The sequence below is a fragment of the Hesperophylax consimilis genome, chromosome 5 (assembly GCF_061612785.1).
Source record: "Hesperophylax consimilis isolate HC1 chromosome 5, BYU_Hcon_1.0, whole genome shotgun sequence".
Lineage (NCBI taxonomy): Eukaryota > Metazoa > Arthropoda > Insecta > Trichoptera > Limnephilidae > Hesperophylax > Hesperophylax consimilis.
This window is the reverse complement of record NC_142840.1, coordinates 34,604,975-34,621,388: the sequence shown is the minus strand read 5'-3', so window position 1 is coordinate 34,621,388 and position 16,414 is coordinate 34,604,975. Positions and strand designations below refer to the sequence as shown.

The 16,414-nt window shown below is 33.2% G+C and overlaps 1 protein-coding gene across 1 annotated transcript in view; it reads left to right on the top strand.

The window, feature by feature from the left end:
- Positions 1 to 1,131: 1,131 nt before the first annotated feature.
- The window catches only part of LOC149423828 (paired box protein Pax-6-like), a 74,664-nt gene continuing 59,381 nt past the window's right edge, over positions 1,132 to 16,414 (top strand). The window contains exon 1 of the mRNA XM_089632141.1: positions 1,132 to 1,451. Within this exon, the coding sequence (XP_089488267.1) occupies positions 1,319 to 1,451 (133 nt within the window). The 5' untranslated portion in view covers positions 1,132 to 1,318. The remainder of the gene's footprint in view (positions 1,452 to 16,414) is intronic.

Below are 16,414 nucleotides of genomic sequence, written 5' to 3'. Positions count from 1 at the left end.
AACCGCTCTCAGCAGACAGGGATAAAGATATGTTTACGAGCTCTGTCGGCGAAACAAAAGATCACCTGTGCTCACTACCGAAACCGAGAGCCACCTGTCCTTTTCCCTTGCGCGATGCTCGCCGGGGAGCGAACGAGAGCGGTCGCGAATCGGCGTTGAGTACAAACGCCAGCGCTACCGCGTCCAGCTCTCTCCCACACTCGGGCGGGGAGGAAGGAGAGAGAAGGCAGGCGACGTGAAACCTGATCGAATTAAGCCGGTAGGAGTGAGAGCGCCGATCGAGTTACGGCAGTATAGAATTTAGCCGCTTCTGTGCAAACGAAAGGTGAGCTTCTGGCGCCGCCTTCCCTGTCTGACAGCGGCTCCGGAGTGGTGCAGAGGGAGACGCAAGAGCCGCTGATTGATGAGCGGCGCACGCGGGCGCAGGCGGCGGAGGCTGCGGTCTGGGCCGAGTGCGATGCGAGCGCGATGCGAGGCAGCCAGGCCGGACAGGTTGGTTAGAGGCTGATCGCTCGCCCAGTAAGGTTGACCAGGAAGTGGCCGAGAAACAATGATCGATTAATTCTCAAATTCGGAATCGCGTTTCGGGTTTCAAAAAACGCGCTCATTGTGGACGAGCTAATCGCGCGCGAATGTCGTCGGTCGATACCCCTCGAATATTGTGAACATGTTTTATAAACTTTTAAACTTTCGTGAACATTTTTTAATATCCAGTGATTTCCCAAATAGAAAGGAAGTGATAACAACAAACTTTATTTGCGTGTTGGAGTGTTAACAGCTGCGAGATTACGCGCCGGCACTTCTGAACAAATACCAAACTTTCAGTATTGTGAATGAAATATCCGGACTGATCGTCGCTTCAAGAACATCTGAACAAACTGAGTACTTGAATGATTGCGAATTTCATTGACAATTTTCATTGTGAGGCTTCGTTTCATCAAAATCAATTTTCCTTTTGAAGATACTCCAACAGACAGTGTCAATAAACCTGATGACTGAACAGACTGTACTCAATTAGTGCTTTAGACAAACAACTGTCTGTCCTGGTTTTGTGTTTCGAATTGCCGTCAATCTCTTGTAAAAGAAATTATATTTTTAATCAAAGACTATAAATAAAGTGGACAAGTTTGAAGAATCTTTTCATCGATATCGAAATGACTCAAAAGTCAGTTTGGATACCAGGAACGCAAAATATCTAGAATCTCCCAGATTTTGGCAAGTTTCTGCTTACTCTTCATATCACCACAGATACGTGCAAGGAGCCAGGAGCAGAGAAGGTGGAGGAGTATCGGCACAGTCTGTGGCTGGTCGCTGTAACATGTTAATATCATCGCAGGCAGGGGCAGTGAGCGAGTTCTCCCCCGCGTCGTGCTGCGCACCCTGGAAGATGGAGCCTTCGGGCCCTCCTGCACCCCAATCTCATCCCTCCGGCATGTCATTATCGCCTACAAGTAAGTTATCAAACCTTTTCATCAAGCAAACTTCGGAATTAAAATGTTTTTTCTTCAACTTCAATTCACACATGTCGGTGGATAATTGAACGAGAGAATTTATTGTACGATTTGCTTTATTTGTTTTTTTAGAAATTATATACCTAACTAACAACATAAAATTACACCAACGATTTAGTGGCAAGTTCGCTATGACAATACAATCATTTTCATACACACTTTTCAATCATAATTACCTGCATAATTTATTTCAGATATATCAATTACCTAAGGTTGATAAATAGAAGAAAGTAATCCGATAACCACCCACTTCATCTACCGATCAAGAAAATGGGCTTGTAGTTAAATGCATTTATACTTCTGTACTTTTTATTAGGAAAATTGATCATCAACTTGACAACACTGCACATAGAAAAATAAATAATAAACAACACAACAAAAAAATCTTCTGAGAGGTGTGCGTAACTTAAACAGTCCTAAATGGTTTTCCAATGTGTCATAATTATTTGAAGCACGTCAAAACAAATAGACTGATACGAATAAGTATGTAGTTAATTTTTCAGAAATCGTCAGTGCATATTAATATTTCATGTTCCTGGTAGGTTCCTATCTACAAACGTGGGTAAACAAATAGTTAATTGGAATAAATTTATTTCCCTGGTAAGATTCTAGCTATCTTTTCTCCTATGGTCGAGATGCAAAATCTTACAAATAGCGTAAATAAAGAAAATAGCTGTTTTATTAACCCGTGGCATCAGCACTGCCACCATCAAAATCAATACTGCGTCGGTTTGTATACGTATTTTCACTGTGCAATTATTTTTTTACATCATTTTAAAGAGACCCGTACTCATATATTGCTGTATAAAAAAATGTTTAGTTGAATAATATTTTCTGTGTTAGAAATTTGAAGAATGAAAAAAAAAACGTAAAATTGAATTTGAATCGCAATTCTAAATTCAAACGGATTGAACTCTCAATAAAGACGGTGTGCATGAATAAATATAAACACGTACCCCAAAATGATCTGCGTGTACCCAATATCCGTAAGTAGGGAGGTACCTACCCCATTGTCTATGTTTTGAAAAACAATATTAGGTAGGTACCTAACAACGGTGTTTAGGCCTTAGTTAAAATGGGAACTTAATTGTATTGTAGTTATGTGAGGATCATGAGCATGAGTGTACCTAAGGAGGACATAAAATGACGCAAAAGGGCATGGAAGAAGAATACGAGGGCGTTCCAGGAATATATAGGTATATGGTATGATCAAGCAAATAAATTTCATGGGCACTTTAGTCTTGTCTTGTGTCTTAGAAAAACAGAAAACTGTGTAAAAGTCGCAATAATACAATGAATCGCGATAATTTTAAAAGTACGGAGATTTAATTGGCAGTGTAGTTAAAAAAACTTACGAAATTAATGTAATATATACCATCTTAATTTATATCGATTTAAAAAAAAACGTTTCGTATCACTTTAGTGATACCATAAAATTCTACAAAACAACATTTTTATGTGTGGAATATAATTCACATTACAAACTATTTACTTTACATTAAATTTATTGTCTCCTTCAAAGACCAGTTTCGCATAATAAAATCACGAAACATGTTTCGTAATAAAATATCGAAATTTACATAAAATACTTAAATCTGATACGCACAGAATAACAATAATTTACATTTAACATACTCCCGCGATATGTAATCTATTTTAAAGTGGATGTCATCTCACAGTGTTTTTCTGACATTCACAGCAGGCTTTTTACAAAACTTTAAAATCGTATGTAAATTCTACCCCAAGCAATTAAATCAAAAACACTATATTTTTTAAATGAAAAGCCGTGGGTGCTTTCTTCATGAGGGGTAATTTATTCCTTGGATTTAAATCAACGTAATTTATAGGAATTAAACATATTTGTAGATTGGCCTATTTGAAATTTTAATTTTTATTCGTACCTACATTTCAACATCCACATTCAAACATAAATACAATTTTTTTTTAAATTTCGTTTTCATGGTTAAATTAATTCTCCAAGTTTGAATATTTTTTATCCCGCCAAAAAGATCGCAATAAGAGCAGTAAGAAGCGGGTGGGTGCGTGACGTCATCTGTGCGCTGAACGTCCTGCGGTTAGTCCATTTTGTATGGAGATTTTTTTTATTCTTTAGTAAGGAATTCCAGTATATTTTTATGAATGTTTACTGTCTAACTAAATTAAGGGTATTTTTTATTTCAAAATTTCATACTGACATTAATTTATAGTGATTTATTTTTGGGGTATTATGCCGTGTTGCGCTACCTCCTTCTTTAGCCAACGTTTTAGAAAGAATTGCAGTGTCCATCATCGTAATTTAAATTACACATCCGCCCTGATAATGGACACTGCCATGCTGTCCGAAACGTTGGCTAAAGAAGCAGGTAGCGTAACACGGCATAATACACCAAAAATAAATCACTATAAATTAATGTCAGTATGAAATTTTGAAATAAAAAAAATACCCTTAATTTAGTTAGACAGTAAACATTCATAAAAATATACTGGAATTCCTTACTAAAGAATAAAAAAAATCTTTAGAATTTGTGATTCTCGTCAAAAAACATGGCCAAACAAAGGCCGTACACTGAAGTCTACACGCTATCATCGATGTATCTACTTAGTTCACGCCGCGACAGTACGGCGGGTTCTAGCCACGGGGTTATTGTCATTACTTTGAATTTAACAAAACCCTCTAAAATTTCTGATACTACGATGTATGTTAAAACAATCGACAAAAATAACCACAAATCATCACAAAAACTCAGATCAACCTACCTAACTACACAATATAAAACAATATACCACCCTCTTTCTCTTATTACAGAAGTACGCATGACAGAAAGAGTAGTTTAATTATTACTTTGTACTAAAATAACACGGAGTACATTTGACATTAGATTTTGTTCGACCAATCATGGAGCTCATGTACAGTAAAGCTTTTAAATAATTTTTCAAGAAGGATATATTAATTTTGAGAGTAAAAACATAGAAATATAAAACTAAATTCTGAATCGGCGTTTTTTGACCTAGATGAATAATTTTTCTTATTTATAATTATATGTTTACTTACATTCCTCATTCTAGGTCGGTAGGTACGCGTAAACGCGTCTAGTTCAATATTCAAAGATAAGAGTAATTTGTAATTTTAGCGCCACGTAAGGTTGACACTATCAGATGTTTTTGATATTTGTTTAATAATTATATCTCTATAGGCAATATAAATAATATACCTACTCTGGGAAGTCAACAGAATAAAGCAGCATTTCCATTGACCTTTAATTTTATTGTTTCAAAATATAGAGAATATAAATTAATACGTACCCTAAGAATTTTACCGAGCGTTCCTGAGCACATTTGGAGTAAAAAATGTACATGTCATTTTACTATCCAATGAAATTTAATTTTCAGTATCACAGGAGAGAGAATGCGTATCACGTGATCCGTTCGCGACGCATAACAGTGTGATCAGTGGTGACGTGTGATAGAAACATAAAAAAAAAAAAATATATATATTTAAAAAAAACGTAATCATCGGGCATCAAAATTCAACAAAACAGACGTACCTATTTACTATAGTTAATTTATTTTGCATTCAAAAATTATAAGTAAGAGTTTAGCAATTTACAGTAAAATTTGTCTGTTTTGTTTTTCGAATTTGCATACAAAGAAAATGTTATTTACAAAACTGAATTTGATGAACAAAAAATTAAAAATTATATAAAATAACACACCTAAAACGGAAACCTAAAGTTCTTAAAAATAAAATAAAAACAATAATTCGGACAGAAACAATCCTTCACCAACAAAATTATTTAATTTACATTAAATTTAATGTTGGTCAGTATCTACCTATCAAATAAACAATTTAAAGCAGTCTAGCTACTACTTATGTATCTACCAGTGGCGTGCGGTTTGTAACCATGTAATCTTCTTCTTCTTAATATATAAAAAAAAAAACTTGCGTATGCTTTCGCTCGCAAACCTCAAAAAGTAGTCAAATGATATCGCTGAAAATTTCAAAGTTTGTTTAATTTAGTGCTAGGAGTGTTTAAAAAGTTGTTTGAATGGTAGAAGAAGGCAGAGACGCCCGGGGAATACTTCAAAATAATGAATGAGATACAGAGTCGAATTAAAGATAATATAATGTAGTTTTTTAATAGTAACATTGTGGTATACAGTCGTGAATGGTGAATAAAGTAAAATACAAGAAATGGACGTGTTTTATGGTTTAAAATTCTGGCAAAAATTTAAATTTCCAGTACTAAACTGTCTTTCACCAATATTCAAATGGGATGGCCATGTCCGTACGGGCGATTTTCGGCATTTGAGCGTTCGCTTTACTTAGTGTGCCAAATTTATAGAACATAATAATTCGTTACAAACGGTGAAATCTAGGTGGATTCATTAGCTTTAGACTGCAGTAAGCAGTTTATATGCTTCCATATTCTTTTTTTGAGGAATGATATTAATTAAATACTATGGTTAATGTATATAAGGTTAATACACCTATATAATGTTTACAACTAATCGCTCGAGTGGTTATACGATTTCAGGCAAGTGTAAGAGATGCAATGCTAAATGGGTTAGAACCAAAAAATACTAATTCAGTAGCGATAATCGTTTCTATTCAAATCTGCATTGATGGCATTTCTGGTGTTTATATTCTATTCAGTGCCATGTAGCAATGGCGTTCCTCTGTAAGTGAAGAATTAATTTAAAAAATAGAAGTTTGTTAAACGTTTGTTAAGATTGCTAATATGTATTCTTACCCGCCATTTTTTACCAAGCCTTGAAGCCAACTGTTTTAGAATTCTTCGACTGAATAATTTTTTTCAAAAATATTACCCTTCGGATGGAAGATTTTTGTTTATAACTAAAGAGCACCAGAATGAATAAAAAAATACAATTCTTGTGAACTTACAAAACTAGAAATTTTCTTCTTCAAGACCACTTTCGTATGAAGCTTAATGGATGTTGTTGTTTGTTCAGCAATTATTTCAACGCACGGTTAGATAAGCTTGGCAAGGAAAGGTTAAATATATATATTTTTTGTAATTTAATATTAAGATACCCACATTCCACTGTTTTGCCTTTGATATTTTTCTACGCTTTCGTGTAACGAATTATTTTTAGTGGGTGTATTTTTAGAAATTGTTGAAAAATGTTATACAGTGTTGTATAACATGTAAAAAATAAATTTAGTCTTTCCGCACCATAAAGAAACAAGGCGCTCGGGTTTGATGAGGGAATTCTACCTCAAATATTAAAAGTTATGTAATTTAGCAAAAATTTAATATTTTAAATAAATAATCAAAAAAAAAAAAAAAAATAAGACTTAGAAAAATATAATTACAGATATGGACTCTTCTAGTCATTTTAGGTAGTTTTTGTAATTAATCTGAAATTCATGAACACGTTCGATACTTTTTGGATTTAAAGGAAGGTTGTTAAGTAATGTAAGTTATCACTAGATAAAGTTCAATTTGGGAGGCGGGTACGGTTACCGTCGCCCCGGAAACAATTTATTGGATAACACCATAGGTTGCACTATAGGTCACCCCAAGTGGTTCGTTACGCTTGGTGACTTGGTGTCCTGGTCTTAGCGACAAATGCGTCTGCTCACCAACTGCTTTTTAGAAAGACTCACCACACAGCATCCCAAAATATGACATAGGCCCTCAGGGGAATTATTATGTGCAGCTAAAATTGAAAAAAAATGAATGTTGAATTTGATTGGAATTTAGTTTTGGGATTTTCATGTTATTAATTTACTTAGATTAAGCCCCAAGCATTTCGAATTTATACCGATTTAAACCATTTTTTAAATTTAATTTAAGTTTTTATGTTCCTGTATTGTTTTGAAGTAGAATATCTATACAGATTTACTTTGTAGAGCCGAAGAGGTAATAATTTCATGAAATTCCCACAGTAGAAAAAATCGCTAAGTATACCAACAATAATTTGTGGTACCTAACTAGATGTCCCAAAAAAGTTTTTGATAATTTTCCAATCCTACCCCCTCTTCTCCATTCGCCGAACGCCTCGTTAGGGTCGAACCCCCCCCCCCATGTAAATGCTATAGATACTCCTTTGTAAATGCCTATCTAATGCAAGCTTGCATACGAATAGAGTGTCTGCTAAGCTAATTTATAGTAAAATTCCTTTGATAATAATATTATGCTTGACAAAACATCAAACCACAAATCGGGCTTATCAACATATATATTATTTTCTGTGTATATGTAAATGTTTCGCTTCCTACAGTTACAGTATACATCATCAGGACAGATGAATAGTGTAACGCTTTCTGAAAGGTTGGCTAAATAAGAAAGAAGCGTAACACGCCACAATACCCCAAAAATACATCACACTATGGCCGTGAAAATTTAAAATTATATTCGGTTTATTTTTTTGTATCTGCTCTTACGTCTAGTTGAATGGAGTTTGGCTATTGGTACATAATTTAACTGCAGCCAACAGTTTGGAGTTCTGTCCCCACAAAACACAGTTCGCCAGTTTACAGGTATGTGGGAATGCCAGTTTTCATGTACTTGGATAATTTTAAGTGTAATGTATTGCAGACATGTTCTGTTTTGAAGTGTTTTTATTGCGAACGCATTAAATGCGATTCCGGGGCATAAATTTCAGTGCACAGACATGATCTGCAATTACAGTCGCCATTATCGGCATCGGAATCACATCATTTCATATATTGCCTTCTGTGGCACTTGAAGCCGTTTCACCTTACTCACCATTACCATCGGGTCCCCACGGAGGCACGAGGTCCAACATAAGTTCATGTCTGACGTATTTATTGTACAGAAAGTGTAACCTCAAAAAGATGGAACTGGGGAAAATCCGTTTGGAAATTTGATGATACAGAAGAAAATAAGTGTTTTTCATTTTGAGAATTTTTGTATATATAATTTTCTAACAAGACGTTCAAATAGATAGACCAGCCAATCAGAAAAAGAGAAACAAACCAAGGAAGCGGAGTTCCGTACCCCTTTCTGTGATTTGTCAATAAATGAATCTGACAGTATACAAGCAACTAGTATCGTTATATCACTTTTTAGTCCTCATGAATAAAATCTGCTTAAGAATTACTCGTCCTTTTCACAATGCCGCGCAAATCGCTGGTCCATTGCAATCCCAAATCGGATAAACAAGTTCAGGCTTAGATTTTAAGTTGGGGCAAATTGGGTGCCTATGATTTTCTATGTTATTTTACATTTTAAAGTTTTAATGCTTTCTACTAAATGTAGAAATGTCACAGAAATGTGGGTGGAATTGCTGGATATCGTCTATGAAATGGTCGACAAGACACACTTTTTACACATTTTGCATTCGATGTGGGTTGGAAGTCTTCCGTGAAATGGTTGCGGAGGTATTCTAAGGCGTACTTTTTTAAATAACTGTGTGAGTTGAACTATTCTACAGAATATGAAAACAGTGTGGCGTTTGCATACATTATATTACATACATATTTAAATAAATTTAAGAAATTCAAACAAAATTAATATTTTTGCAGTCAATTTAAATCAGACAACTGAATTTAAGGTCAGCATATAATTGAATTACCAAAAATCTTTTGGATCTTGGCTGATTTCATCAGTTAAACATCGCGTATTTATTTAGGACTCAACTTAAGGGAAAATTTTGAATTGAATGCTTTCTGCAAAACAACTTCCAATTTTAAGACAAGCAGTCCGACCCCTCATAGGGCTATATTTATTACGACTCTTCTTGAGATACAATACACTTAATAAAAAATCTACTTATAGTTAATTGTTGGTCATCTAAAATATTGTCTGGTAGAAGATGGTCACAAAAGCGTTGATGCTACAACAGTCGATGCCGCGAGCACCACGAAGACTGTTTTTTTTTGTGATAATATACGAGTAATTGCTTGATTTCTTGTTTTTTTCCGTATCCAATAACCAAAAGTATCACGTGAATACAAAAATAATAGTTATCATACAATAATCTACAATCCGATTATGAATTAATAGCGATTATAAAAAATAATATTTTCATTAATTTCTTATTTTTCCTAATAAACTAATATCTCATTTTATTATATTTATGATATTACCTGAAAATAAATAGTGTATTTACACTTTCTATAGGATGTGTTAGATTGCAAAAACCTACTTACATGAAGAATTTTACGAACATTGAGTAATTTAATCGGATTCATATAATTTTTTGTTATTTGTTTTTGAGGAGTTGATGATGGACACTGTAACGTTGTTCAAAACGTTGGCTAAAGAAGGAATTAGCGCAACACGGCATAACACCCCAAAAACAAATAACAAAAAAAAGCCGTGAAAATCTTAAATCATATTGATTCATATAACATTAATTCATTACGATAGTGAATTTTGTTTAAACTTATTTATTTGCGTTAAATATTTTCTATTGGAATATTCAGTACAGATAAATTTGTGCCTGTCAAGAACTCAAAATGATATTACAATTAGTATTCTTCCTCCACTGAACATTACAAGCCAAAAATCAGACCAAACCTTTCGTTGAGTGATTTACAACTACTCCGCAGTATAGTCACATATAGGCGCAAGAAATGATAACACAAGAATGTCCAATTGTGAAGCCGTCCCGTGGTCGGGGGGAAAAAGCGCGCAATTCCCCTCGGCGCGCACCGATATTAATTTAGAGCACGCAGTTCGCGCTCATGTGCAATCGTTATTCCTGTTCAGGGATACAGGTACGGTGTTGGGGTAGGTAGGTACGTACCCACGCAAGTACTCCGCACCCAATGGCGTTATTAATTATTATTAATGACTGTGAATGAAATATGACGACAAGTTGAATGAAACAAACGAGCAATGTTGGTTCATTAATGAGCAACTTCAATGTTTATCTTTAGTAGTTGTTTTGATTTTTGAATGAGAGTGGGATTTGAAAGCGTTGCTATTAAATTTCATAATAATATGACAATTTTTTTAACTAATGCTCACTTATTAAGAATATCTTCAATTAATTGTAATCGGTTAAAAACAGGATTGAATTGATAAGTTCCCTAATAAACTTTCATTAAAACACGAATACATTACCGCTATGTCGGAATTATCAGCACAAATGAAGGTGCATACACCCGTGTTCCAATTTATTAGAAATGTACTAAAAGTTTAACAGGAATCAGCCTGCAACCCGTTTTTAACCGGATTTTAATAAATCAGCAATACTCATTTTTCAACGTTTATCAGTAACACTTAACTGATTATTACGTCCTTGGATAGATCATATTACAAACTTGTTGTAATATAGAAGTTCAGCGAACCCACCTGATTGTGTAGATTTTGATAAACTTTGTCTATTTATTAAAATAATAACGTCGTCTCAATCTCAAGGGCGCATTAAATTTTGTGAAATGAACCAACTGCAGGTAACTTGAAGCCTCAGTCTGTTCATTTTCAAACTCATAAAAATAAAAATAAATTTCTTCGGATAAATCATATAACTTTCAAACTTAAATGTGTTACTAGGCAACCTATTCTATTTTCAAAATAACTTTTAATGGTAAAGTTATATTGTATTCAATGATTTTATTGGAATTTATGGAATGTGTCATCTTGTTTCGGTTATAACAAACTTTATTCAAGACAGTATTACTTTAAAATAACTTAAGTAAATACATTTACTTTACTCTAACTTTTATAATAATACTGTCTGGGAAGTGTTAGTTATAAACGAAACTATTTAACACAATGTGTAAATTATAATTAAGATATTGAAAACAAAATAACTTTTTATTCGGTTATGATTTAAGTATTATAGTGATTAAATGGGGTTTTATGCCGTGTTTTGCTACCTCTTTCTTTGGCCAACCCTTTGGTTCCCTAAACATAAATCACTATAACTCTTAATTTAATTATATTTTGTAACTTGTTCACGAAAATACAAAGAAGTATTTTCTTTAATGAACAAAGTTAAATACGTTTTAATTCAATTACAATATCTGATTAGACGATTCTCATGACATCCTTGTTTCGTAACCTCGTCAAAAAATCGTTCGATACAGGACGCAAACATTGAGTTTTTGCCTTCATACTAAGCATACACAAGGCCCAGTAGCCCCGGCGCTGCTATGATGTTGTGACAATGTTGAGATGCTGTGCGCATGACAACCCCATCACTTCGCTGAGATCAGAAAAACCAGATTCCGTCCATTCCAGTTCGAGGTGCATGTGGTAATGCTACATGGGTAAGCAGTGATACTGGGACGATTCTTTTGCCATATGGCTACATACATGTTCAGTAAAAACATGGATATTGACGACACAGTATTTTATGTTTATTGATCAGAGGTTATCATATTTTGTTCATCGATAATAATTGATAAAGCAACGTTAAAGATAGTTTAATCGTTGTATGACAAATCATCCAAAGTGAAGGAGATAATCTCCTTGAATTTAGGTAATGCATGTTTCTTCAAAAAAGTATTAAACAAAAATATTTTTTTTACTCATGTCAATTGCGGGTGGCAGAAAACGTTTTTTTTTCATGGGAGTTATAGATTTTACAAATAATTCATTTGTAAATAAACAAAATAAATTACTTTTATAATCTTTCGCCCACCTAAATACAGTTACAGATTTGCAGATGTAGTACCAACGTAGTAAATAGAGCATTTCGGTAAAGAATAAATATTCCAACAGTAAATTAATAATTTAAATTCTAATGAAAAAAGGCGGTCCCTACGCATTACGACTGTACCTAGAAGTATAACCTCAAAATTTAATTATCATTACATTAAACTGTAAAACTGCACGACACCTACTTGGAAACAACCTTCTGATAATTGACGAATACGTAAATAAAAATTTAAAAAAAACACATCACAGATTGTATAAAAAGTAAAGGTATCTACACAATTTTTCCAAAACCTGTTCAATCCAAACCAAATATAATTTAATTTAATTTGTACTATTTGTAAAGGTTTATTATTGTTATTTTTTGTATCAGTTGCTATGTTACTGTGAGAAATGGTTAGGATGCAGGCGAATTTTCCTATTAATGTTTTCTTATTGTCATGTTTATTACTACTTTTATCTGTGTTTTCTCAAAAAAAACTATTATTTTCATTCAGTTACTGATTAGTAACATATTCTGTATATTGTTTACGTAAATTGTAACCTCTTTAAAATGTATGTATGAGAATGAAATGGAAAAAGAAGTAAGATTGGCGAATGTACGAAGGTACACATATAAATATTTTAAAATATTAATCCGTTTTCAGCATGATGCCAAATGGATGACTACACCTGACAACAATTCATTTCAATTATTATACCCAATCATAGTATTATGACTTCTCATTCCTACGCTTCAGAATGCACAAGGACCAGTAGCACATAACTACGCAGAGGCGGCTAGTAGAAGCACAGTCAACAGTCAACCTGCAACAGTCCGCATCATTGTCTGGGGACTAATAACATTAACTTCCAGCAATTGAATAGCTCTGATGAATTATTGATGGGGCGCAGCAACTGCCGGTGACTCGGCCGAGGAGTAAAAACATTGCATTTTAGACAAATCGACTTGTACACTTTGGATGCGTTTCACCTCCGTGCGAGGTTTTTGTCGCCTCTGTGACATGACGGCCTTTGAGAAGTCGCGCATTGTCAAGGCTTGTCGACAACATCAGACAAAATATTTCGGACAGCAATAATAATAAGTAATGTGGTTTTTATTTAATTTAGATGAATGAACTTTCTACAGGAAACGGGAAAGATATTTTATTACTTTGAAGTAATTTCATAAGAGTTGTAAAATGTTAGCAAGTGATTTAGTGATTAAGTTCGGAATTCATTGTGTCTTCTTTGATCAGAAACCTCAAAAAACGACAATAATGCCAACAACAACAACAACAACAACATCAAAAACACACACAGAATAATAGTATGATATATATTGAAAATTTGAAATAAATAGGTAAATAACGAAATTGAAATTTCGTTATTTACCTATTTATTTATTTAAATGTCCAGAGAGTTGTTACACATTGTATTACATCTTTTTGAGAAATTGCAATGAGTAATAAAAATAAAAATCACATGAGAAAATCTAAAAATACGTAATCTACCAGTATCCACCAAATCAATATTACTATTAATAAAAACAAAAGTGTTTAAAATTGTTGTTAACTATGTAGAAATAGGTTGGGCATGGCTTTTGAACTATATTGATTTCAAATTATTGTCAAATACATCCCATCATTTATGTATTTGTTGCAAAAACTGGGTAAAATTTGTATAAGGAATGCAATCACACATGATCATAATTAAAACTGTGCCAGTACTTTACAAAGATTTGTTTTTTTAAAGCGAGCGATATGTTTAGTCACAATCAAAATCGAAACCAATTTAATTTGATCATCCCGATAGAAACGCAAAAACTAGTTTTAACTTACAAACATAATTTGTTATTTGCTTAAGATATTTTTTATAAAAAGGGAATGTTTAAAAATTACCTACATAAAAATAATCGTACCTGTGAATATTACTACCAACTTGCACTTTTACTTATATTATTTACTAGCCTCTACTGAATTGAGGCTATGGTATTTTTTTAAATTTAGAATGAACATTGTTTTTTTCCCCACAAAATTGATGCGTGTCTTTTATTTTTGATTTATCTATAACACCGCCCGCGTCACGCATCTGACATGGCGGGATATAGGGTGACCGCGACATCTTTCACCTGCCGCTAAACAAACAACTCCGCCGTATCGAGTCCCATCACAACCTGTCGGCCCGAAACGTCAAAGATTTATTATCACTAAACGCGGCAATCATAATATTCATATACAAAGGGAAGAGTCTTATAAAAAGACATCATAAGCTCCCGATTTAATTTCGGATGACAGTCACCTTTTCAATTCTGCCACCCACATTACAATGTAGTCCAATATGTTTTCTTAGGAATCTTTCAACATCTATAAATATATAATACTCCACTACAGTGAATTCTAGGTAAAGTCGCAAAATATAAAACAAATTATCATAAGCAATATTTATTCACCTGAAATACCCACACAAATATATAATATCCACCGAGAAAAAATAAATGCCTCCAACGGGAAAAGAACTCGCAGCTTTCAGATTACCGGTCAACTTTTCTAAACCACTAAGCGACGTCAGCTTATTCCAAACTCGCCAAATAACTCAATATGTATTTCTATTTCAATCAAAAATTATTGCTTATTACATTTTTGACCTGTAAACAACCAACTTTATTTATTCGGTAGATATTTTCTATTTGTATGGGTATTTCAGGTGAATAATTATTGCTTTTAATAATTATCCTTTGTGCTATCCATAAAAAAACCTTGTCTTATAAACATTAGTTTAACATTAAAAATAACAAACTATTAACACCGTTAAAAAATGTATGGAAGGTTTAATGTTTATTTTTTCTTATTCTGACCATTGTACTAAAAATGTGTAATTTTTTAAATGTGTAATTCATAACTATTAATTTGTAAAACGATCTAAAACCACATACTCCGAAACGGATCCAACTGACTACAACGTTATTATGACGTACAAAACGCCACTGGCAGGTAAGACGGCTGTCACTTACGTTGTCCTGCGTGAAGTCAAAGCTGCCATATTCACGAATAAAAACGAGCATGTCGTTTTGGCGGCAAATCGAAAATCGCACATTTTAAATCATTTTTCATGTTTTTTAGAGAATAAAAAAAAACAGTGACATTTTTCTATTGAACCAATTTTACACTGAAGCTCATTAATTTTTTCAACTACGCAGAATTTTGATTAAAACCACGCAGCCACAAAGCTTGAACATTAAATACTTATTTTTTCTTCTTTTTTAATTTTAGTCCCATGAATAGGTGCATCCTTGCCAACTGTAGTTAGGAATAGTCAGGTAAACTATAGTTAGGTATAGTATAGGGATTAACCATAAAACTGATCCTTTTACTAACCGACTTATTACAAATACTATAAAACAGATTACTGCGATACGTATTCAAACAATTTCTATAGGTAACTGAAATAAGTGAACTTTATGAAAATAATATATATAAAAACGGAACATATATTAACGTGGACTTTATAAAACGTAAAAGGATATAAGTTTACTGTAATAATTAATTAATCATAAAAAAATCTGTCAGTCTACAAAACGAAATCGTTATCATTAAAATCATGAACCCATAAAACCTTATAAAATATAATGTGTTTCAATGTCAACGATACCCCCCTCATGAAATCAGTGGGATACCTTTGTGTAATTCATAGGTGAAGTATATATATTATTATAATTTCGAAGCGCGTACGAAGCCTTCAGGTATACCGACAGAGGATATCCGTAGACGGCGGTCGCGTTCAGAAAGATGGATGCGATTTTTTCGGACCGCCCGGTGATCGAAATCTCTTGCTAAACTGTCGCCCGTCGCTTAAATTACCAGAAGAACGTGGACAGGTGGAGAAACTAATGAACATTTTTATTCACAAGGGCTTTTGAAAAGAGGCAAATGAAATGTTATTATTCCCTGAATATTCCAGATACTATAACTCCAAAATCTTATGTTTCCTAAAAAAAATTTGAAAGTTTTCAATCACAATGTGTATCCGAAAAAACAAAAGAAAAAAGTCTCTATAAAATAATATTTTCGGTTGTCTATATCATGAACGAAATCAAATTTTGTGTGAATTTAAGTTCATTTTAAATAAGTTTTTAATTTTTAAAGTTTTCGTTTTATATTTTTGAGTTTTTTTTTGTAAATTTCATAATATTATCATATAATTTATAAATGAACTATTTTTTTATAAATTACATAATAATATTATTGTTTGGTATCTACCGTAATTAGCAAATCATTTTTATTTTTGTAGCAGTCCGTGATTAAAAAGTCGTGCCCTTAAAGCAAA